This window comes from Eleutherodactylus coqui, chromosome 2, assembly GCF_035609145.1.
Source record: "Eleutherodactylus coqui strain aEleCoq1 chromosome 2, aEleCoq1.hap1, whole genome shotgun sequence".
NCBI lineage: Eukaryota > Metazoa > Chordata > Amphibia > Anura > Eleutherodactylidae > Eleutherodactylus > Eleutherodactylus coqui.
The window spans coordinates 196,121,207-196,146,009 of record NC_089838.1 but is presented as its reverse complement, the minus strand read 5'-3'; the positions used below and the strand labels follow the sequence as shown (position 1 = coordinate 196,146,009).

General features: G+C 42.8%; 1 protein-coding gene across 1 annotated transcript; it reads right to left on the bottom strand.

Moving 5' to 3' along the window:
• On the bottom strand, positions 1–24,484 carry ZC3HC1 (zinc finger C3HC-type containing 1). Its single transcript, XM_066592157.1, has 10 exons — positions 24,342–24,484; positions 17,917–18,030; positions 15,368–15,519; positions 12,656–12,739; positions 11,417–11,544; positions 8,867–9,015; positions 7,758–7,977; positions 6,128–6,316; positions 5,219–5,428; positions 1–1,159 (listed from the first exon to the last, which is right to left on the bottom strand). Exons 1-10 carry the CDS (start codon positions 24,458–24,460, stop codon positions 1,091–1,093), a joined length of 1,434 nt encoding a protein of 477 aa, XP_066448254.1. The 5' UTR covers positions 24,461–24,484; the 3' UTR covers positions 1–1,090.
• Between the last annotated feature and the right edge of the window lie 319 nt (positions 24,485–24,803).

Genomic DNA, 24,803 nt, shown 5'->3' with positions numbered 1-24,803 from the left:
TGCTTTTGGATGTAAGCCTTTATTGAACTAGAGAACAAAACCAAAACAATTCAGCCTTGTCACGGACTCTCGGGATCTGGAAATAACTTCGTATTTTGGACCCAAAGTGTTAACCCCTTGTCTGTATGACAGCCTCGCAAACCTTTAATTTTTGGGGGATGGGATACATTCCCATTCTTGGTAGAATCCTCCTAGAGAGGTTTCTGAATATTGACTTGCTGTTTGAGGCGTATCCAGACGTATTGGGGGTACTGTATGTAGGGAACATAGAGGAACATGTGTGAAATTGAACTGTATGTGCCAAGAGTAAGCACTGTCTCCTAGTAAGCAACAGAAACTATACATCATCACTAGCCCTTGGCACCAGAGATATTGCAGTATGATAAGATCAATGTCAGCATCATGTCTACTGACAGCAGTCTGTGACAAAAGGTGGCAGATGGAGTAAATGTTCTAGCATCTTTACGCAAAGGTTAGGCCTGGTGTTCTAACATTCTAATAAACATTTTTTTCATGTGTGTCCATTTTTAAATGTATTCTCTAATGTTGACTGCATTTGTGATCTATGTCTAATCTATCACTAGGCTGCATTTTAGATGATATTAATGCCTATGTGAAAAACAAAGCCATCTCCATGGGTGGAAAACAATACAGTAACACGCGATTACAGAAAGAAGGTTCCATCCCAGAGTACCACTTCCCTGTTTGGATATTCCAGAATATTTATTACAGTCAGAAAGTCATGCAAGTAAACTTAAAAAAGGAATGAAACCCTTGCTCACCGAAGAATAACATACATCCAAATACGGATATTTGTGGTCCACAAGTAATTGCCTAGCTGTCTTCGTTACAAAATATAGAGGACTGAAAGTGCCACATTTTGCAGACATTAATAATTCACTTCTTTTTACAATCACTTTGTTTTAAAATCCCCATTTGTGACTTGCTACTTTCTGGAAGAGAAAGTTTGTATCAGGTGTGAGGGAATGACATTATATAGAAAATAGTCCTCGGCACAGACTTGGATTTACAGAGCTCATGTGTCTTCATCTGGCAGGGATGAAGAAAACCGCCCAGTCAAGGATGGACATCATGATGAGCTGCTCACTTGCCATTGCCTAAATATTCTGAAGACTTTGCGAGATTTCTCTGGCACACTCTGAAATAAGATTTCACATACATAAATAAGCCAGGATTGCATATTAAATGGAAAAATGCACAAACATTACTGACAAAAATGGAGAATTATTGACAACAGGTAAGGAGTAGTAAAGCGTCGACTGCACCAACAGTCTACAATAGATCATGCAAGTCTGGCTGGTCATAAGGTACACTTTGTGTTCAACTCATGCAATTAAATCCAATTATGAAACAATTTAGTTAGATCTTATGCCTTTTGAATGGGGGGGGAGGTGTCTGTTTAAGGCAACTCTTTGAACTCGTTTTAGGCTTAAAAGGGATATTCCAATCTGAGACATTTAAGGTGTATCCACATAATATGTCAGAATTGCCTAACAGCTGCAGGCCCTAATTTGTAAGAGGGAAAGGAAGGGGGGGGGGGGGGGGGGGGGAGACATCACCTCATCCCATCTGTTTCTAACAGTGTGATTGTTCTCAGTAAGAAAAGCCAAGTAATCTTGTTGATACGATACATTTTACTGGCTAACAAAAATACATAATGTTACAGCAAGCTTTCGGACCTCACAGGGTCCTTCATCAAAGCAAAATGAAATGGATCCGAAGAGGCATGCATATATACACACATACTTATGACAAGGCACAGACATGGTGGGATTAATTTGCACTTAAAAGAATAGTAAAACAGAAATACAAACACAGATGTGAAGGTTTTATGGTCTCTGAATTAGTGTTAAAAGCTCATCAGGTCAGCAGCGTTTTCAGTGCTATAGATTTCTCATACTTCCCAGTCACGTATGAATCCTTTTGAAGAATTTAGGCCTCTGTTGAAAGTGTCAAAAGTTGTTATAAATTTGCATTCCCAAATTCTTCTATGGCTTTGTGATCTGAAATTGCGTTTCACAGGACTTTCAAGCACTCAAACATAGGAGAAACTAGGGGCCAGGAAGAAATCTGATTAAACACCCCCTCCTGGCTGCAACCCCACTTTGGATAAATATATAGACTCCTTTAGGCACGTGGTGCAATCTACTATACTGGACAAGCAGAAAAAGGAAGCATTTAATATTGATAAGCAGGAAAGAAGGGCCATCTATGCACTCAAAAACAACAAGGAAATCACCAGCCTGAGGATAAGGGTGTTGCTATAGTCCTCATGAACACCTCAGACTACACGAAAGAAGCAGACAGACAGCTGACGGACACCAGATACTACATCAAATTGGATCAAGACCCGACTCAGAAATATGTGAGCGAATTGAGAAGGGTCATCAGAAGCCTGTCTGTGGGCTCCACAAAACCCCTGGACTTGATACCAGAGAACCCCAGAGTTGGAGTATTCTATATGCTTCCCAAACTACACAAAGCTGGCAACCCAGGGAGGCCATTTATCTCAGATGTGGGAACCCTTACTGAAGGAATCTCAGGGTGGGTATAAGGTGTCCTCAAATCACTGGTGAGGAATACAAACAGCTACTTGCAGGACACCACGGACCTACTGAACAAACTGTCAACCATAGGTCCCCTCCCTGATGATGCCATCCTGGCCACAATGGATGTGGAGTCCTTATATTCCAACATCCCACACAAAGATATTTAAAATTCCATGAGAGATTCAATGCACTCCACCCCACCATAAAGCTGACATTAAGCTACTCGTATACCGAAATCAACTTTTTGGACACCACCATAAAAATTTCAAACAATTGAGCAACATTTACACAATCTCAATAAGACATTTTTAAATCAGGGCTACCATCGCACCTCAATTCATGACCAAATCACTAGAGCCACCAGGATACCCAGGAATCAACTACTCCAATACACGGAGAAAGAAAAAATGGATGCGTGCCTCTAGTAATGACCTACAATTCGCAACTAGAGATTCTAAGGAAGACTGCAAAGAAACTATCATACCCTACACAAGGATGATCATCTGAAAACCATATTCCTGGACCCTCCCCTTCTTTGTTACAGGCAACCTCCAAATTTGAGGAACTTTATAATCAGGAGTGCATTACCCTCTGACACACAAAAACAAAATTATCCCTGCAATGTAAGGAGCTGTAAGACCTACTCACATGTACAGACAACAGACAGGATACAAAACCCCAACACACAGCAGGGCTATAAGATCCTGGGGACAGTCACAAGTTCCACGTTCGATGCAGTGTACCTGATCCTATAAGTAAATGTCCTGTTGGGGCCCTCTACGTTGGAGAAACAGGACAGAAACTTAAAGCCAGGATGAGATCTCATCGCCAAACAATTAGGCAGAGAAAGACAGAATTCCTTGTGGCTGAGCACTTTTCTAGTCATGGATACAACTTATAGTACAATATAATAACTTTCATAATAATGAATGTTGTTATATTGAAGGGCAATTTCAGATCACAAAACCATAGAATTTGGGAATACAAATTCATAACAACTTTTGACATGTTGAACACAGGCCTAAATCCTTCAAAAGGATTCATACGTGACTGGGAAGTATGAGAAATCTATAGCACAGATAACACTGCTGACCTGATGATCTTTTAACACTAATTCAAAAACCATAAAACCTTCACATCTGTGTTTGTATTTCTGCTGTAGTATTCTTTTAAGTGCAAATTAATCCCACCATGTCTGTGCCTTGTCATAAATATATATATGCATGCTTCTTCAGATCCATTTCATTTTGCCTTGATGAAGGACCCTGTGAGGTCCGAAAGCTCACATTAACATCATGTATTTTTGCTAGCCATTAAAAGGCATCATATCTACAAGATTATACTGGCTAACATGGTACCAAGCCTCTATTTTTGTTTCTAAAGCATGGTTTAGACACTACGATAATCACTCCAAAAATCTTTTGAGCAATACTTGAGCGATAATCGTTGTGTGCTTTTTACAGTGTAAGGTGATCGCTCAAACGTTGAGCGATCATCTTGCGCTCTGAGTGTGGGATCCAGCTGTTCTCTGCTCGGAGCGCCTGGCTGTTATACAGCTCCGAGCGGGGGATGAGAACACAGATGGACCGCTGTGTTCTTCATACCCAGCCTGTCATCAGGGAGCAGGATACATCTGAAACAATAGTAACAGCTGTATCCCGCTGTGAATTCTGATAACTGATCGTTGATCTTTCAGCATGCTAAAAGATCAGCAATTAGCAACGGCTTAACGAAAACTGTACAATGTCAGTGCAGTTAGACACAGCAATTATTGCTTAAAAGATGGCTTTGAGCAATTTTTTGAGCAAAAATTGCTGTGTCTAAATCAGCCTTAACAGTGAAATGAAAAGATGGTCAGCAAACAACTCATGGAGGTCCTTTTTACATGCAAATGAAGATGATAAAGTGTTAATGGCACTTTATTGCTAAATCTTTCAATTTTAGATTGTCTTTGCATGTAAAAGGACCTTTAGACAACCTTCCAGTTTAGAGTCTGTATAAACCCCATTGATATCGCCAGATCCCACCAACAATCAAATGTGTTTGGACCATCTTGTTTACTATGACAGATGCAGTCAGATGACAAAGAAATTTAATATCTTTGTTCTGTTGAGAGATAAGCTGCCATCAGAAGTGTCTGTCTTGCCGTACTGAAATAAATATGCATATGGCTGCATTCCAATGTGCTTATGAGATGTGTACATCCCCTAAACCTACCAGCCTCAGCCAGCTTTCTCCAGATCAACGCCACTCTTATTCCAATGGTGCCCTGCCCCCAGGGCTCTCTAATCCCTGCAGCAGTGAGGAGGTCAGCATCATCAGAGACATGTGATCTCTGCAGGTACATCACAGGCTCACTTCAGCGGTCACATGTCCCGTCGTTGGGTTGCCATCACTGCTGCAGTAGTAAATAGAGAACAGAGTGAGTACGGGCACAGTAGAGTATCGAGTCAGGCGAGTATTGACTCTTAGGTTTTTCCACCACAGTGAGCACCTTTCAGGAATTTGTTTTTCGCCTGGCTAATCCCTTTAAGATATCTATCAATGTCTAAAGACAACATTTTTTTCTAATTAGAACTAGAGCAAAGTTGCAAAAAATATTTCTAAGCACAAAGGATGTCCTCTATGGTGTGGGTTTTGTAACTCACCGAAGAATCTGCTTCCAACCGGGTTCTGGATTTTTCCTCTTTAAGCAGAACTTGCAACACTTCTTTCCATCCAGCGACTGCCGACTGGTCTGAATTTCCATTTTCTTTTGCTACCAATCCGTTTTTGCCATCTCCTTGTGCTACTGTCAACCAAGGACACCAATTTCTGTGCTGATTTAGTGGATCAAAACAACTCTTGGGAGACGAATCCTGAGTAGCCAATTAGAAACAAGAAAGATTAAGAGTGTAAAGACCATATGGTGCATCTTATCCAGGCCGGCACAACATGCGGCCCAGCAGAGGATTTCTGGCGGCCTGTGACATGGCTATGATGTCAGGAGACTAGTTACTACCGTCTTCACATCATAGTCATGTCACAGTCCACAGCACAATCATGTCATATTAGCCTAAACTTTACCGCTAGCTGCTAGAGTGACCTCTTTGTGCAGGGTTAAGGGCATTCAGCGAATGAACATCATGGGATTGGTCGTGCTGTGCAGTACGTGGCTGGTCACATGACTTTCATTCAAGTCAGGGAAGGTCCTGTAGGCCCCGGGAGCTGCAGTACAGCAAAATCTTTCATCCTACAGAATTTGTTGCTGTAAGTGCATTATGTAAAAAGTTATATGCGATTCTGCTTGCACTTTTTCTTAGGTTTCATTCATATATATTATATATATATATACATACACACACACACACACACATACATACACACATACATACTACTATTTCAGCAGAATAACATTTTCTGAGGTTGCTTCTAATCTTCCCTAAATAAAGAGTTTTAATGTGTGTAGAAAAAATCATGCACAAATGGCCGATATTAAATCCAAAATTAACAGAGAAGTGAACTAAATAATTAAAGCAAACCTCTAAAATATATTGCTGGCAATCATTAAGACTTACCATACTACCAGTGGAGCAGAGTCGAGGGCGTTTAGCTTTACGATGAGGACTGGAATACATTTCAGACGCAGCTCCTGAGTACTCTCCTTGTCCCATGCTGCGGGTCACTGGTCGACTCCGCACAATATCTGACTCAGGCGAGACTGAAGATCCTCCACTGCGCACTTGTGTGTTAGCAGAAGTAGGGCTCTGAGAAAACACATGTATTTGCACATTATTCCTCTTAACCCCCATACTGATTTAGACGAGCTGTGCTCAATCAACTGGGAAAGGATATTACAATTCTGAATAAGTGCAGCACATTCTGCAGTGTGGTAGAAGCAGCTACTTTGGAAGAGTCTTCGCTTCAAAACAAGCCCATATCGCACTGAAAGAAGGCAGGTTACAGATCCTCCTGTCTGACTTTAGATCATCCCAGGAAAAGGGTGTCATGAATTCCTGTTCATGTTATCAGCTTCCCCCTTATCAATTAGAGAGCATGCTCTCTGATTATCACTTCTTTATAGGAAAAAAAAAGTAAGAAGATGAACACTTGCTCATCTAATCATTGCTCTACACAATTTGACCACTCGAATGCCACAGTCAATGCTGATCAAGGCATCTAATTAAAGAGATTAAAAAATAAATAAAAATTCACACTCCTTTTCATTACATAATGGGGCAGATAAAAAATTACCTTTTTTGTCCAAAGCAATTAATCACTGTGCAGACTTCATTTTACCAGCACAGTTTAAGAAGTGAAAGCTGCACTGTGATGGGTTCTTATGGACAAAGACAGTTTTTCTTTTAGATGAATTTAATAAATGTGCCCCAACTGCTTCAATATTGAATTACACACAAAAAAACTTCCCATTTGTTACTGCCACAATACGCATACTATAAAATATTACATTATGTATCCAGCAAAGAACACTATAAACAGAAAAAAACAATGAAAAACTAACAGTTTTTCTCACCTCACCAGACAGGAATAAAAGTATATCAAAAACTTATATATACATAAATATGGTGGCAATAAAAAGAAGAAAAAAAAAAAGATATGGCAACTGGAACACACAGGAGGAAAACTGGTTCTTATGGCTAAAATCAGTCAACTCACTAAGAGATAAAAAGTATTAAACGTTATCCCCTATTCGCGAAACAGGGGATGTCTTTCTGATTGGTAGGGGTCCAACCGCTAGGGTCTCTAAGGCCTACACATAAAGGAAACATTGGTTTTGCATGCACGATGCTCCTCCATTCATTTCAATGGGAGCATTGAAGATTTTATCTCAACTGTATCCAGTAGTCTCATTGAAATGGCACAGCAATGTGCATGCTCATCCGCTGTTCCATTCACGTGGGGACCTTCAGAACCCCTGTTCTTGAGATCACTGGTGGGTCCCAGCTCTAGGACTATTGCCCCATGACCAGGGCAAGGGCCCTAACTTAACATAAAACAAGTGAATTTTAGTACAAGCAAATTAAAAATTAAATTTATTTGTATGAACATGGACATTTATGGTCAATACTAAAACAATTATTATTGGATCACAGACCTCTATGTTAATTAAAAATATTGGTCTGACATAAGTGCCAAATCCACATCAATTTACAGTATGATACATGTGACTAGAGTTTCAAAAACTACCTGTTCAAAATCTTGGCTACGAGTGACCCTTCTATTAGGGGACATAATTCCCAAAGGTATTCTTTCAGCAGAACCTTCTCCTGGAGACACGGGGGTGCTTGGTGGTCCCAGAGACGAGTCCAGATCTACAGACTCCAGCTGTTGAAAGCTCCATAGGCCAACCCTCCTCATACATCGAGGACAGTGAATGATAGAGAGAGGCAAAGAACAGGAGGAAGGGCTTGATGAAAACAAACATGTAAAACACAGAACATTAGTTTTACAGGTAAAACAACAGAAATTGCTCTCTGGAAGTCTTCTCCTAAAACGCTGTTTCAGTGCATACCGATGTGTCCACCCTTACTTTTTCCTTAAATTTAGTTAAGGATTCCAATTGCTCACAAAAAAATTCAAAACATTACAACCTGCTAGAAAAACCCTTGACAAGCTGCAACTCATATCACAACCACTGGGTGGCTAAACACACTCATACAGCAGATATCTTGTGAGAGGATCACAAAATAATGTTATTTTTTGTTTGTTATTGTTTCCAAAGATGGTCATCTCACATCTTAGATCTCAAAACATGTTGAGCCAAGAGGAAAGATAAGGAAGGACATTTCTGTATCTCATATAATAGAATAAAAAGTTACACAATAATCTACTGCGGATGGGACGGCTTCCATTGACTTCGGGATCTATAGGATGATAGAGCATGCTGCGATTTCTTCCCACGTGTGCGACCTGCACGCTAGGAAAACAATCATATCCGCATGCTAAAAAGCTGCTATACGGGCGCCCATGTATCCCTATGGGCGTCTTGATTTGCGGATCTCCTGCACGGGTGCCCCTGTGCGGGTTCTGCAAATCAAATACGCCCGTGTGAGCCAGACCTAAGGTTGGACTCTGTATGATCAGCTTAAAGAAATGTTTCATTCTTTCTGTTTATAGAATAGGAAATCATACAATTTTCTAATACACATATCTAAAGCTATGCTTCTATAAGGTTTTTTTGGAACCTCAAAACCCCTTATTCTAAAAACAAAGAAAATAAACTGGAACACTAGCTTGAAATGAGCTATAAGAGGAAGATTTACATATGTGAAAAATAGAAATGTTTTTTAACAGACCTGCTGTTCCATCCACAGAGTGCCAGAATGCAAGCAGAGATGTGCACCTGCAAGGAGTCACTGACCAAGCTGTGGGCGGCATTCTCTCCTCCTTGTAGCTCCTCTTCTATCCAGTGAAGTAGTAGGCTGACCGTTTCCTCTGTAACGTCCTAAGAAAAACCCAAATAGACATGGCCCTATTAGACAATGCGATCTTCCATCAAATGAGGTGTTTCATAGTGGATTCAAAGATTGCAAGAATGAAAAGGTTCACACAATAAGTGAATATATATACTTTACTTCTAACCTTGGGGGGGCGCTAGCTATTGGGTGCACAAACCATAACACGCTGTCACCAATGTCAGAACCCATATGTTCCAATACTCAAGTGAATGGCAATAGAGGGGTTGTGGCTGCACCCCAACCTGATCACACAGCACTGCTGGTGTGTGCAATGCTCTCACCCCACTTTCTATTCTAACGTTTATTACCATTCTAGTTTCTCCATGCAGACAATGGCAGATCTCCAGATTCTAGTTTTTCAGACACCCTAATTTTAATTAGTATGCATTCTTAACCGCTTAAGAATGCATTTACACAAATAAGTGTGATATTGGTCTAAGAAACTAAGGCACACGCGTGAAAACGACATGACGTTTCAACTGTGAAAATTAAAAATTGCATCGCACTCACATTAAAAAGGACATCCTCATGCAAGTGTCATGTATTTTAGTCACCCATACGTGACAATGCGCTAACTGCAGCCTATTTCAAACCTAAGAAAGCAACAGTTTTGGGGGTTTTTCATATGCAATTTCCAAATGCCATAACTTTATTTTTCCATCGACATAGCCATATAAGCGTGTTTGTTGTGGGATGCATTGGTACCATTTTGGTATAACTATAATGTAGTGTAAGACTTAAGTTATTTGTAGGGGAAGGTGAAGAAAAACAAAACACGATTTCTGCTATTTTTTAAGTTGTTTAATAAGCGGTATAAACGATCCGAAAATACTTTTTTGCAGACAGTACGATTATGATACCAAAAATATATATTTTTTAGATTTATTTCACTTTTTTTTTTTTTTAAAACAATCAAAACCCATTCTTTTTTCTTTTATTCACTGTCCCCTTAGGGGACTTTAACCTGCGATCTCATGATCACTCAGATAATGCACTGCGGTATTTCTGTACTGCAATGTATTATATATTTTACTTGCCAGTACTTGCTATGGCCAACCCAGAAGCCACTGTTAGGCCTCCCCTGTTGCTATGGCAACTCTCCACAATTTCAAGGCAAAAAGCTGATGACATCACAGAGGGAGTGGCTCTCTGTTTTGTTAACTCCATACATGCTGCAATCAACATTGACCATGTAAGGCGTTACCAGGGATGATCAGTGTTCTCACCGATCTCCCACAGTTGCAGTGGAAGGCCGGCTGTCAGTCACAGCTGGCTCCCACTGCGGATGGCAAGATCTCAGCTTCTGGGACCACAACATCCATATGGCGAAAATATAGGTCTTTCTGCACGAACCCCTTCACACCCAGGATGAACACATATGTTCAGGGGTAGGAAGGGGTTATGAACAATTTTTTTTTTCACTTTTTTTTTGCAGTCAGTGAAACTGGAATGACAGCATGGTTTTCTCCTGTGTTCTTATCAACCAATTTATGATCACAACAAAGAGGTGAAATCTGCTTCAGATCCCCACTAGAATATGTATTGGAAAATATGTTGTGGATTTTCATATGGATTCGCTCCAAAATCCACCACATGTGAACACACTCTTAGGCCTCATGTCCACGGGGAAAATCAGGCCCACCGCAGATTCGTCATGCAGAATCCCGCAGCGGGTCTCTCCTTTCCCGCAGACATAAGGCCTAAAAAGAAGATTTACTTACCTGTCCGGACGCTGCAGATCTGCCCCCTCTTCGCGGCCGGATCTTCTTTCCTCGGCCCGGCGAATGTGCTCGGCACGCCAGCAGCGCAGCCAGAGACTAGGAATTCAGCTGCGGGTGTGCCGTGGATCTGGACGGCTTCCATAGGCTTCAATAGAAGCCTGCGGGAGCCGTCCCTGCGGGAGACCCGCACTAAAATGGAGCATGCGCCTCAAGGGAAAATGGGTGTCCAATGCATCCCTATGGGGCGCAGATCACGTGTGCGGGTGACCCGCTGCGGATCTGTCCCCGTGGACATCAGGCCTTAGGGTGACTACCCACTAGCGCTTTTTTCCAATTGTCAATGGGACTTTCTAATGTTAAAAACGCAACGCACCAAAAATGCAAGTTGCATTGCGTTGCGTTTTTAACATTAAAAAAGTCCCATTGACAATTGGAAAAAAAAATGCAGCGAATTCACAGCGGAAAAAAAACGCAAGCAGGTAGTCACCCTAAGAGTGTGTTCACAAGTCACTAATTTGCTGCAGATTTTATAGCATATCAGTGACATAAAGAATCCCAAGAGTGATTCTGATTGGACCACATGTTGGACAGGGGTTTTCAATGAAGTCATAATACGTATAACTATGTGGACTGATCAGTTTATAGTTAGCTGGGTGTAAACAATTACCATGCTTTTGAGATCTTCATGTTTCAGGGATGGAAGTTGTAGCTCCAAGTGACAAAGATTTTGGAAACGTTCAATAACGTCAGTAATTACTGAAGAGGGCTCAGATACCAGAAGGGTCCAGAAATGCTCTGTAGTGAAAAGAGGAAGAAGAAACACAGTACTGGAGAGAGATTTCTTTAGGTTGGGACCTCAGATAAGTGAATATTAAAGTAAGTTAGTAAACTTGATAGCATCCACTACCCCAGGCCCCACCACCACCACCACCAACTCACGATATAGGCATGGTAAAGCATGCTCTACGAATGAGCAAGGGAATCATCCGACTAATATCATGTGCTGATGAGAAGCTATATAACATGCTGCAAACATATTATTGAGACCCTCAGTGTAAAAACCCTGCAAGCCATTGTTGATCTTAGGCCCAATGCCCACAGACGGAAATTTCAAGGCGAGATTCCGCGCGGAATTTCCACTGTTGCACGCTGCCATAGGATTGCATTAGTTTATTCAATCCTATGCGGACAGCCGTGATTTGACTGCGTGAAAACTGGTGCCATATTTAAATCGCGGTATGTCGTATTTCTGTGCGGTCCTCACAGAGGCTTGCACAGAAACATCACCACTGATGCACTGGCTCTGCTCTGCGCATATGCGGCTGTGCGCCAGCCGGAACATTGCAGAGCAGTGAGAGAAGACACCGGACAGGTAAGCAGGAGGTCAATGCCGGGACATGGCGTGAATCTCGCAGTTGGAATCCGACCTGGCTGTGGGCATGAGGCCATAGTGTTCTATAAGGAAAAAGCAAAATAAATAAAAATGTTAAAATTAGACCAACTCTTGGGGGAAAATGTCCAAAGCTTTATGAGCAAGAAGATTTGGTTGAAAGCCATCTTAAGGCTGCCTGCCCACGAGCATATATTCATTGCGTTCCCCACGGCGATAATTCGGCAGTGTGGAACGCAGGGAAAGCTCTCCATAGCGTTGCTATGGAGAGCGCTTCCCCCCCCCCCCCGTCCACGAGCAGAGAATTACTGCGATTCTCCGCTCGCGGGCGGCAATTCGCAGCGGGCGGCGGTATTCCGCGTCGGATCTCTGCCACAGGATGCCGAACGCCCGTGGACAGGCAGCCTTATTCTTATTTTGATGCCTAGTTTCTGGCCTGTGTATAATGCTTTATATCTGTTATGTAAAGTGACAAAATCCCATCTGACATAACAAGACATTCAGTGCACACTTTACCTGGACACGGACTATCTGGCCAAAAGCAGAACTTTTCATGAGAGGTCCTCAGTGCTTCCTGTAATTCCAAGCAGCGCTGCCTATCTGGACGACACAATAAACAGAGGCTGACAGACCTGATGTACACAAGGTTGACAAAAGTGATGTACACAAGGTTGACAAAAGTATTGGGACCCCCACCACTCCTGTGCTGTCAGGCGAAGGGGATATGCAAATCGGAAGTGTGAGTATTAGGCCTCCTTCACACTGGCGACGTGGCATCACCGCAAGAAAATTGCAGTGATATTGCATCGCTTGTCTGTGCAATATTGCTGCATCTTCTCGCGGCAATACTGCGATTTTGTAGCGCTACAAAGTTTCATGTGGCGTGACAAAGTTGCACAACTTTGTAGCACTACATGTGAGGATTTTCGGGGGTCAGAGGGTGCTTGAAATATAAGCTCTACCTTGAAACTAAACCCTAACTGTAGAAAAAAGTTAAAAAAAAAAAAAAAAGCATACATCACCTAGAAGCACTGTCCGTGGCTCTGCTGCAGCTTCTCCCTGCACCCCTGGCACTTGTCTTCTTCTCTTCTGGCCGGGGATTGAAAAAAAAATCTCCGCCTCCTGAAAGCAATTGGTTCATCGAGCACTGTCTGTGATTGGCTAAGCGTCAGCCAATCACAGCCAATGCTTCCAGGAGGTGGAGATTTTTCAATCCCTGGCCAGAGATGAAGGAGAACAGTGTCAAGGACCCGGGGAGAAGATGCGGCTGGGCTGACAGCGCCAGAGAAGTGATGTATGTGTTTTTTTTTAGTTTTTCTTGCAGCCAGGGCTTAGAATAGGGCTTTGACAGGAGGATTTCCTACTGTCAAAGTTGTATCGGACCGCACGAAAAGCGCGTTTCCGTGCGTTCCAACAGCGAGGAAGGCTCCACAGGGAAACATGGGCTACAAAACCTTGCGTGTCGTGGGCATATCGCTGGACCCGCAAGGTTTTTACAAAACACTGCATGCGTGAAGGAACCGATAGAAGAGCATGGGCTTCACATACATGCGATTTGTAGCATTGTAGCAACGCTAGAAAATTGCGTGACTTTGTCGCCCTTGTGAAGGAGGCTTTAGGTGTAAAGGAGTGTATCACACAGGCATATCCCAGTACAGAACCCATCAGAATGCCACGAGGTGTGGAACTGACAGACTTCCAATGGGTTATGGTGATGGGATGTCAGCTGAGCTATCAATATGTACGGGACATCGCAGCACTTTTAGACCTTCCAAAGTCCACTGTTGGCAAAGGTATTTAGAAGAGGAAAACATCTGGTGTGTGCAGTACAGCCTTGTAAACTGACAGGACTTTGACAATGAAGCCTTCTACGAGCCTTGAAAGCATCACGCACAACGTCTGCCGAAACATCTGCTCAGGAGGTCTCACAGACTGTTGGAACATCCATTAGCAACAAAACCATTCGCAGGGAACTGCAAATGAAGGGTTAACATAGACAAGCGGCTGCACACAATGCACAGAGGCACCTGTGATGTTGTTTGGAGCGTCATTCTTGGACTATAAATGAGTGGAAGCAAGTGTTGGGGACGTCTGAATCTCACAGTACGACATCATCTGACTGCAATCAAGCAGGACCAGGTCAGGTCTTCGCTCAATGAGCGCTATGTACTAAAACGTGGAGGTGCTTCTTCTGCTATGCAACCCAGTGATCATGTGACAGCCAGGTGCCTGATCAGCTCTGTTAGTGATTATGGTCACTACAGGGGCATATTTTCCCCTGAATTGGGGTACCTATGGATGCCCCAGCTACAATGGAAAAGTATGAAATAAAAAAGTACAATTTGAACCACCCTAAGAGGTATTATATGACTTTGTTGGGGCCATAGATGGTAAAAAAGAAAAGAAAAAAAAAATCAGTAAAAAAAAATTTAGAGAATAAAATAAAAATACATAAAAAAAGAAAATGACCCACCGCTGATGCCTAAAACTGTCACCATATGTGCCCTGTAGAGATGAGCGAACGTATTCGTTAAGGGCGATTTCGCAATCGAGCATCGCTATTTTCGAGTACCTGGCTACTCGGGTGAAAAAATTCGTGGGGCACCGGGGGGCGGGTGGCAGCGTGGTGGAGCGGGGGGTAGCATTGGGAAACAGGGGGGAGTTCTCTCTCTCTCCCCCCCTCCCGCTCCCCTCTGCAACCCCCCGCTCACCCCCGGCGCCCCCCGAATCTTTTCACCCGAGTAGTCAGGTACTCGAAAATAGCGATGCTCGATTGCGAAATCGCCCTTAACGAGTACGTTCGCTCATCTCTAGTGCCCTGTAAGCCGAAACTATACATATATCAAAACGTTTGAAACAGAGTGAAGAACCTATTCCCATACTTTATTTTAGGTAAATATATAAAAATTTTTTTTTTTTTAAATCTTATTTTTTTTTGCTTTTTAACCCCAATAACTCAAAAGCAGAAAAAAATAGTAAGTGAAAAAAGATCTAAAAAAAAAAGCCCATTATGTCACGAGAGAAGAAAATGCAGCAAAAATAATTTTGGGAGCTGAAGGGGAAAAAATAAATTGGACAGTAAAACCACCACGTGGATAAAATCTCTAAAAAGTGTCTGGTCCTTTAGGACCAAAACACTGAATGATTAGTGGTCAAATTTTAAGGATCCAGCGATTTTAAGAACTATGATCGTTTCGTGTAAACGCACCTTTAGTTATAAATACTTACATTTCGTGAAGTCCAAGGCTGGCTGGAGGCTGGCACAGAGGTAGGCACTGCAACTAGAGCACTTCAGCATATCACACTCTACGTTTAACCATCCATACCGAGCACAGATGAGAGGAGAGAGCTCTGGAGGTTTCCCAGCCCACTTTAGGGAGTTTTCAAATTAAGGAAACATTAAATGATAGTGATTTTTATTCAATCAACAATTAGAGATCAAAAGCAGAATAGGAAAAAACTAAAGGAATTATGAGAGTGCTTTCACGCGTAACTAATTTGCTGTGGATTTTGGTGCAAATCTGCAGCATATTTCACATTTTCATTCTGAATTCAATCAAAAAGGTGAAATCTGCTGCAGAGTCGCACCAAAATCTGCAGCAGATCAGCTGTGTGTGATCACAACCTAACAGTATGTTCCCTAGGGTTAGAAACGCTGCAGAATATCCACCTTGGAATTAGCTGCAAAAAACCACAGCATCTACAGTCCAAGCACTGCGGATGCGATTTCTGAAATCCCATCCACACACTGTCAACAGAATCCGCAGTGTGTCAATTTATGCTGCATATTTTCAGTGCACAATCCACCTCTTCAAGTGAGAAGGTGAAATCCACACAAATTGGTATGGATTTGGTGCAGATTTTCTGCTGCAGAAAATTTGCAACATTTCCAACCCGTGGGAATACAACCTAAGAGAGTGAAGCGATGTGGCCGATTCTGCTGTTGTACTATAAGAATTTGATTAGTGTTCAGGGAGATACGCTTATATAGCCAGTTTTCCAAAAGATTACATTCGTGTAGGGAGTATTCGTATAAGGCCCTATTCAGACGGCAATATTTTACATCATGTTATAGGAATAAATCATATTCCAGAAGATTTCACTGGTTTGCTCCAGACTGGTTGTAATGAGAAGCTTCATGCATGGATACATGTGTTTGAGCTCACGGATGCTATCCATCAGCCCCCATACCCTTCTACTTTATTAAAAGGAAGTACAATACAGTTTTACTTGAATATGATGCACCAATTACATGCATACCCCTCCAAACATCATAACAACTGATGATTGGCCTAGTATGCAACAATGCTGATGATTAACGTATGTTTACGCTCCAGGTGTATGTTGCTATGTGAACACGTAATTCCTATATATCCAAGTAGCATAGACTTTATTAATATTCCAATCTGGACCAAGGAATCGAAGGGATAAGATAAGGAGCAGCCCCTTCCTTATGAGTGGTGGGCATCGCAGGTCTTTCTTATAAGAAACACATCTGCAGACCTTGTTAATTCTTGGGAACTTGTGTGTAGGAGTGTATTGCAGATACCAGCACAAGAATGCAACACACAAACACAGTGTACAGTATTGAACTAGTTAACCATTTCACTGCTAGCTATTTTCTATGAATGTGGATATATATATATATATATATATATTTGCATAGGCTGATTTAAGAAACACATTTATATTATTAGTACTACAACAATCAGTATTTGTAAGGCAAAACTAGGAGTAGGTTCAAAATGCAGAAGAGAGGACAACTTCCACTCTGTAGGTTCCACCCCTGGTTTTGGTTGACAAATACTAATGCAGAATACTCAACATAATAGGGTATGTTCACAATCAGTGGATTACCTTTGCAAAATCCGTTCAGAGAATTCCGTAGCAGCAAATCCACATCATCTCAGTACAGAGTCTTGCAGTTTTGCTGCTGTGGATTGCAAACTTTTTTTTTTTTAAAAGGATGCTAACCTACTCCATGTTCCTCTACCAGTCTCTCCCAACATCCCATAACTGGAGACCAGGATATGGGGGTTGAGGGGGAAGAAGGGTGCAAATGAGTATCCGCCCTGTGTGAACCGCGAAATTGCGATTTTGCACGATCGCGATTTTAACATTAACAAGTCCCATAGACACCTAGAGAAAAAAAAACGCTGCGAATTTCGCAGTAAAAAGAACTGTAGTGGGTAGTCACCCTCAGGGGAAATTCAGATTTGGTGCACATATTTCTGTGACTGCTCCACTTACCTGTATGAGTCCTGCAGAAAAACATTTATGGAATGGATTTTCAGTCACAGAAATTTCTGCAATATATCTGCTACATATAAATACACGCCAATTAGACATATGTAGAAGCCCCTGCACATACACCATAATGACAATTCAATTCAATATTTTGGTTAGAGTAAACATTTTGCTTTCAAAGCAAATTCTTCCCATAATCTGAATTGGGTTAGGGTGGTTTCACATCTGTGATGGGGATTCCGCTTTCCTGCTCCTTTCGGGGAGCAGGAAAGGGGAATGCCCACAGCAAAACGGTTCCGTCTCTGGATGGAACCGGACAGTGTCGGGCAGACCCCATTGACTATAATGGGGTCTGTCCGCTTTCCGTCATGCACAGCTGCACACAGATGTCAAACCACCAAACCCATTGAAAAGAATAACTAGAAAGTATGCAGTTTGTGTACAAGACACAAAGTATCAACTACAAACATGAAGTGATTTGTGACTGTATCACCGCCTCTTGGAAAACAGGAGTCAATAGAAAGGATATGGAGAAGGTTTCCACCCTGGAGAAGAAAGCTTCTTTGCTTGTTGCCTCATAGGAGTTTGTACCATCTGTAGCTTCAAAACTATTGTTTTCTTCAGACAGAATAGATGTGTCCTTGCTGAAAATTAATAAAAACAGGAGATTCAGATGTAGAAGCAGTATATATGGGTATAAATCAGGAATAGATAGAATACTCAAGTCTTAAGAAGTTGGTCTGACCGCTCTACGATTGTCATGGCCAATAAAAAGAAAGGAACATTCATAGAGGTCAATAGAAGACAACTCGAAGGGTATGTTCACATGGCGCAATTCACATGGAAAAATTCCACATGAATGTTACCGCCTCTTTTTGATATGTTTTTTCACACAGATCCACTTGCGGAATTTGACCTGTCAATGGGCAAAATGCGTGTGTGGATTTTTGACAGAGAAAATCTCATTTCTGCATTAAGAAGTGACCTGTCACTTCTTGATGTGGAAACATGCAGAAATGCAATTTCCCACGTTAGATATCCGCATGCGGATTTTGCCCATTGCCAAAGATGCAGATTTTAGAGATGGAATTTCTCCACTGTGAATTCCGCCGTATGAACATACCCTTAAGGCCTCATGTCCATGATTGTATTGGTAAAATGCTGCGGGCCCACCTGCAGCATTTTACCAATGTGTTTAAACAATGGTTCTGCCAGCAGAGACCGTCTATGCCTGTGAGTACACTGCGCATGGCAGTGTACAACACGGACACAGACTTGCACAGTGTGATTTTTTATTTATTTATTCTTTTTAATTCTCCGCTCTGTTTCATAGTGGGGTTACATATGAAAACGCCACCTATATACAATGTATTGTGCATGGACAGCGTTTTTATATGCTGCCTACACCAGGGTATAGGGCTCACGCTGTGTGGTACACAGAGAAATACAGCATATTGCAATCTATTTCTCATGCACATCGATATGCAGTGTCTACACACACGTGAATGGATAAATAAAATTCCATTGACTCCATTCACCGCGTATCAAGCAGCTTTGCAACGCATACGTAATAATAATAATCTTTATTTGTATAGCGCCAACATATTCCGCAGCGCTTACGAAGACAAGGGGAAAACAGAAAGACAATAGTACAAAAATTTCAGAACCACGGTTACATAGTAATCAGATTATGGAAACAATAGGGGTGAGGGGCCTTCTCCAACGAGCTTACATATAACAAATAATGGGGGAATACAGAAGGTAAAGGGGCTGGAGATGTGCACAGTATGGTGAGGTGGAGAGTGAGGGATGCTATATACATAAGAAATGGTCAGATATTTAGCCGTGTGATGGCTGAATCTGTATGACTGCAGGGGACAGTTGATGGTGGCTGGCAAGGATTGCAGTTAATAGCTCAGGGAGCATGTTATCAGGCGGCGTACAGAGGGGTTTGTTTAGGGAATGCGGTATGCCTCCCTGAAGAGGTGCATTTTTAGAGCACGCCTGAAGTTCTGCGAGTCCTGGATTGCCCAGATAGCCTTTGGTAGTGCATTCCAGAGGACCGGTGCTGCTCTGGAGACGTCTTGGAGGCGAGAATGAGAAGTTCGAATTAGAGGGGTGCGCAGACTAGTTTTGTTAGCAGAGCGGAGAGCCTGGGCTGGGTGATGGATTGAGATGAGGGAGGCGATATAGGGGGCGCTGCACTGTGGAGGGCTTTATGGATGAAAGTAGTGAGTTTAACTTGAATTCTTTATTTAACAGGCAGCCAGCGCAGTGACCGGCACAGGGCAGAGGCGTCCGAGTAGCGGCTGGACAGGAAGATGAGCCTGGCTGCCGCATTCAGGATGGATTGGAGAGGGTAGAGTCTGGTGCAGGGGAGGCCGATCAGCAACGAGTTGCAATAATCGAGCCAAGAGTGGATGAGGGCAACAGTAAGCGTTTTTAGCGTGTCTGCGGTGAGAAGAGCGGATTCTTGTGATTATTCTTGAGGTGCAGCTGACATGTTCGAGCGAGAAATTGGATGTAGGGGGTAAAGGAGAGATCGGAATCGAATATGACCTCAAGGCAGCGGGCATGCTGTCTGGGAGTTATGGTGGCGCCACACACTGAGATGGAGATGTCAGGATGAGGTCAGTTAGTGGAGGGCGGAAACACCAGTAGGTCAGTTTTAGAGAGATTTAGTTTCAGGTAGAGAGAAGACATAGTGTTAGAGACAGCGGACAGACAGTCAGTGAGGCTTTGGAGGAAAGATGCAGAGATGTCACGAGAAGAGGTATATATCTGGGTGTCATCAGCATCCTGATGGTTTGTCCAATAGGGGCTGTGTAGATAGAGAAAAGGAGGGGGCTGAGGACTGAGCCCTGGGGGACCCCAACAGCAAAGGGAAGAGGAGGGGAGATAGAGCCAGCAAAGGAGACGCTGAAAGAGTGGTCAGATAGATAGGAAGAGAACCAGGAGAGGGCAGTGTCCTTTAGGCCGATGGAGCGAAGCATACTGAGGAGGAGTTTGTGGTCGACAGTGTCAAATACTGCGGAGAGTTCAAGGAGGATCAGTAAGGAGTAATCGCCCCTTAATTTGGCTGTCAGTAGGTCGTTTGACACCTTTGTAAGGGCAGTTTCTGTAGGGTGTTGGGGGTCGGAAGCCAGACTGTAGGGGGTCTAGGAGAGAGTGCTCTGATAGATAGCTTACGAGGCAGGAGTACACTAGGCGTTCTAGTAGTTTGGAGATTAAGGGGAGATTAGAGATGGGTCAGTAGTTGGCAGCGTCAGTCGCGTCAAGAGTCCGCTTCTTTAGCAGTCGGGATATGATGGTGTGTTTGAAAAAAGAGGGAAAGATGCCAGAGGTCAGAGAGGTTGAATATAGTGGTGAGATAGGAGATGACCACTGGGGAGAGGGATCAGAGGAGGGGTGAGGGTCACTAGTGCAGGTGGTGGGGCGAGCAGAGGAGAGCAATTTTGAGACTTCCTCCACTGTCGTTGGTCTGAGTACCGACAGTGAGCAGGAGCTCACACTGTGAGAACACAGGTTGTAGACATGAGCCCTAAGAGTTATGATTTTTCTATATGCATCATCTACATGGCTGGTGCGATTACTCAGCCCTTGGCATATCATAATGAAATGAGGATGGCTCTTTTAAAACTACAAGTTTCTAGATTTCCATCTTTTATGCAAAAACAGAACCGAGACAAACCTGAACAGAACTGTAGAGTTCAACTTGTGAAACAGAAACCACATTGGTCTTGGTTTCATAAGGTTTCCATCCCCATTACTCTTTTTAACTGGATAGAAGTGCAGTAATTGACGTTACTCTATCAAGCTGAAAAGAGTAACAGGGAGGGGAACCTTGTGAAAAGATGGAAACCGAGGACTGAGAGGGAAATACATAGAAACTCCGTCTTAAAAGAGCCTTTAGGTTTAAATATTCTTCCAATCTCTGGACTGTGTAAAATGCTTATTGGTCAGCTGATTGTGGCTTTTTGTCAAGCTCTGTGTTAATGAAGAGATGTGCGGCCGACTAATGATAGCTCTATGGCAACAAGCAATTAGTAACAATCATTCGTTCCCAGCGATTCAGTGTTATCGGCTCCTTAAGCCTTGTCCATTTCTGGAATCATTGTCTACAAACACATTATGAACTTCTTCCTTATAAAAATGGTTTTCAAAATGTTTGTAAGCTGTTTGCAAACTGCTCAGAAACTGTTTCAGAGAATGAAAAAAATGTTTATTTTGTTTCCCACTTCAAAGAGATTCTGCAAGTTTACACATCTTTGCACTATACTTTGGGGCATTATGTACTCAGAGATCAAATATACAGTAGAAATTAAAAGTGAAAGGCTTTGAATGAAATTGTGACCTTATTTTCTATCAGCCACAGTGAGGTTGATAAGACGCTAGAGGTACTTTATGTCCAATTTTACAGAGAACACAAATCAATGTTAGAATTTACACAGGGGACAAGGCCTCTGACTTATATGTCCTACACTACTGTTCATCTAGAAATCATACCCATCTGCCTTGGGTAATGCTTTACATTTTCTGTCTTATAGGATTGTTGTACCTTTTTTGTACTTTTCATTATTTGAGTTGTCTGCTGTAATGTAAGTCAGCTTTATTAGATATAATGAGCTGTCTTTTAATCGTTATTATAGGTTCTCTAATATTAGAGGAGTTCATCCTCACTGCTATTATGAACCATTTCGTTTCTACCAGTTTTGCACTGCTTTAACCCTTTCCAGTCCAATTTTCCTGCCACCCACTCACTCCCCGACTCTTATTTGTTTTGGGTAGGAAAGCGTGTTGTAGATTACTTGGAATTACTTAACAGAAACACATAAAAATGACCTGTCAGGATGATTTTATTAGCAACGTTTTGAAAGTTAAACGTGTGTTAATATGTATATTACATATGTATGTATATATATATTACACTGTGCGGGAGAGAGGTCCGATGACGGATCTCTCTTCTGCATAGTGTTAGAAGCATGTGTTGTACCTCGCCCGACATGGGAGCTATGCAGGGAAATCTCAATGTCGGACGAGGTCTGACACTGGATTGGAAAGGGTTAATATGCCCCCTGTGCAAGAAAATGAGGCAATGTTATGTTAGAAGTTTGATGCAATTTCAATAAAAATTTGTGAACTCAAAAGATTCTGCAAACACGTTTGGCAAACATGCTTTCTATCAAACATGTTCTAAAACAGAACAATTTTCAGAAACACGTCTCCAAGTACGACCACTGCTGACTTAGGGCTCTTTTACATGGAATGATTATTGTTTAATCTTTGGATCGTGGAAAACGCGCAATAATCATAAACATGGCCAACGGTTGAACATTCATTCACCGATCATTCGTTGTTCATTTTACACAGGCATAAAAAACACTTGCCAGTTGGCTTGTGTAAAAAGCACTTATTCTGCGTTTCACAGACCCGGGATGGGTAATATTCCCCCCCGACAGACCAATGACCGGCTGAACAAACAAAACGATAAAAAATGTAACAGACAATAATCTGTGCGTGTAAACGGATGTCGCTTGAAAGCAAACGGCTATCTTTATTTGCGCGCTGTCATGTGCAGTCTGAGTTGTTTTTCTTTTAAATTTCTCGCTGTTGCTTAGTGACATTGCGTGTAAACGTCATGCATGCAATATGTTAATTGTGTACATACAGCATTTATTATACTCCCATAAAGAACAATAGGGCTCTATCGCACATAATACGCTGTAAGATAGCGCATGCTGCGGCCTTTTTTACGCTAGTATTATACACAAGAAAAAAACGCTATCGTACTCTCATTGACTCCATTCATTATGTGCGCGTACGTTGCCCATGTAATATGTGATAAAGTTACGCTTGTGTGAGCTCTGCAGAGTCATGTCCTCGGAAGTCACTGCACACAAGATGCAGTCGGGGGGCCGCACACCTTTATGCAACCTGAGGTGAAGAAAAGATAAAAAACACATACTTTACAAGCATTGAGAGCGGCAATACACAAGATGCCCAACACATATTTGAGCCAGTGAGACTTATCTAAGGCCGCTCTCACACCAGCTGCTGTTTACCATGATTAACGCGGCATCCACAGCGCTGCACTAATCGCGGTACAACACTCATTGATTTCAATGGCGCCTGGCAGACCTGTGCTCGAACTTTCGATTAACGAGCGCTGATGTATTTTCATGTGTTTTTTTAACGCACCTCATTACCCATCACAACGACGGGGGGCATTAAAAAGCACTGTCAAACGCAGACGTGTTCAAAAATGTTGCAGTTTTGAGCACTGTTTAACTGAAGGCATGCATGAGAGTGTCACACTAATAGTGTCCCCAATACAGTCCGCCTTAACGACCCCAGTAGTAACAGTGACCCTCGTAGTTGACCTTGGACAGAAACCTGGCAAGCACTGAACACTCTGTCCGCAGCATCCTTCCGGCGCCCACCGCTGCTGTAATCCGACTTTAACCCCTGACCACCCTCCTGCAGTGGCCATAGGTTGGGAGCTGCAAATGGAATGAGTTCAGTGCTCAGCCAGCTGCGGTTGTTTACGTGAATGAGAACGACTGAATGATCAGTATTTAAACTGAATGACAAGTGAATGAGGCAACACTTTTTTTATGCCTGCGTAAAATGAATGAATAGCGAATGATTTATTGTTAGTCATTCAATCGCTGGCTGCGTTTACACTGAATTATCATTCAACCGAACGATGATTGTTACATGTAAAAGGGCCTTTATAGGACAACAGAAGGTGGAGGACTTCCAACCGCACGGTGCAGCACTAATAAGGGTATGGTAGGTTGTTGCTGGACGGCAGGAGCCTCTACTCACTGCCCTGGTTAGTTATATTGTGATGACTGGGAAAGCCTCCAACCACGTAGTAAGCGAGGAGGAAGGTAACGCCACATGTATGTATGAGCAGCTCTGCGGCCGCCGCCATCTTCCTTCTCCCACTCACCGGCCGTCGCCCCGCTCCTCGCTCACTATCCCCTCATTGATCAGATCCCGGACCTTTCCAGGAGTTCCTACAGGAGATCTCAGCGGGGTTGCCGTGGTCTCATTACAGGGCGCCGCCATCTTGATAGTCCGGAAGTGTCCTTACGAACCGGAAGTCGGGAACAAACGCCCGGCTCCTGCGTTCCGGGTAGTTAAGAGACCGTTACCATGGAGATGGAGGTGAAGAAGGAACTCCTTCTCACAGGAGCCGCTCCTTCTCACAGGAGCCGCTCCTTACTGATACATGGCTGCCGGCATAGTGCTGTAGGGATTGTCCAGCTGTACAGTCACATACCAGTGGCAAATGGCCGTTGTTGTTGAAAGACCCTGGAGGGTAGTCTAAAACTGGAAGCCCCCTTTACTAAAGTTTGCACGTCTCTGGCCCAAACATGCATCACAAAGCCCTAACCACGAGCTGGGATAC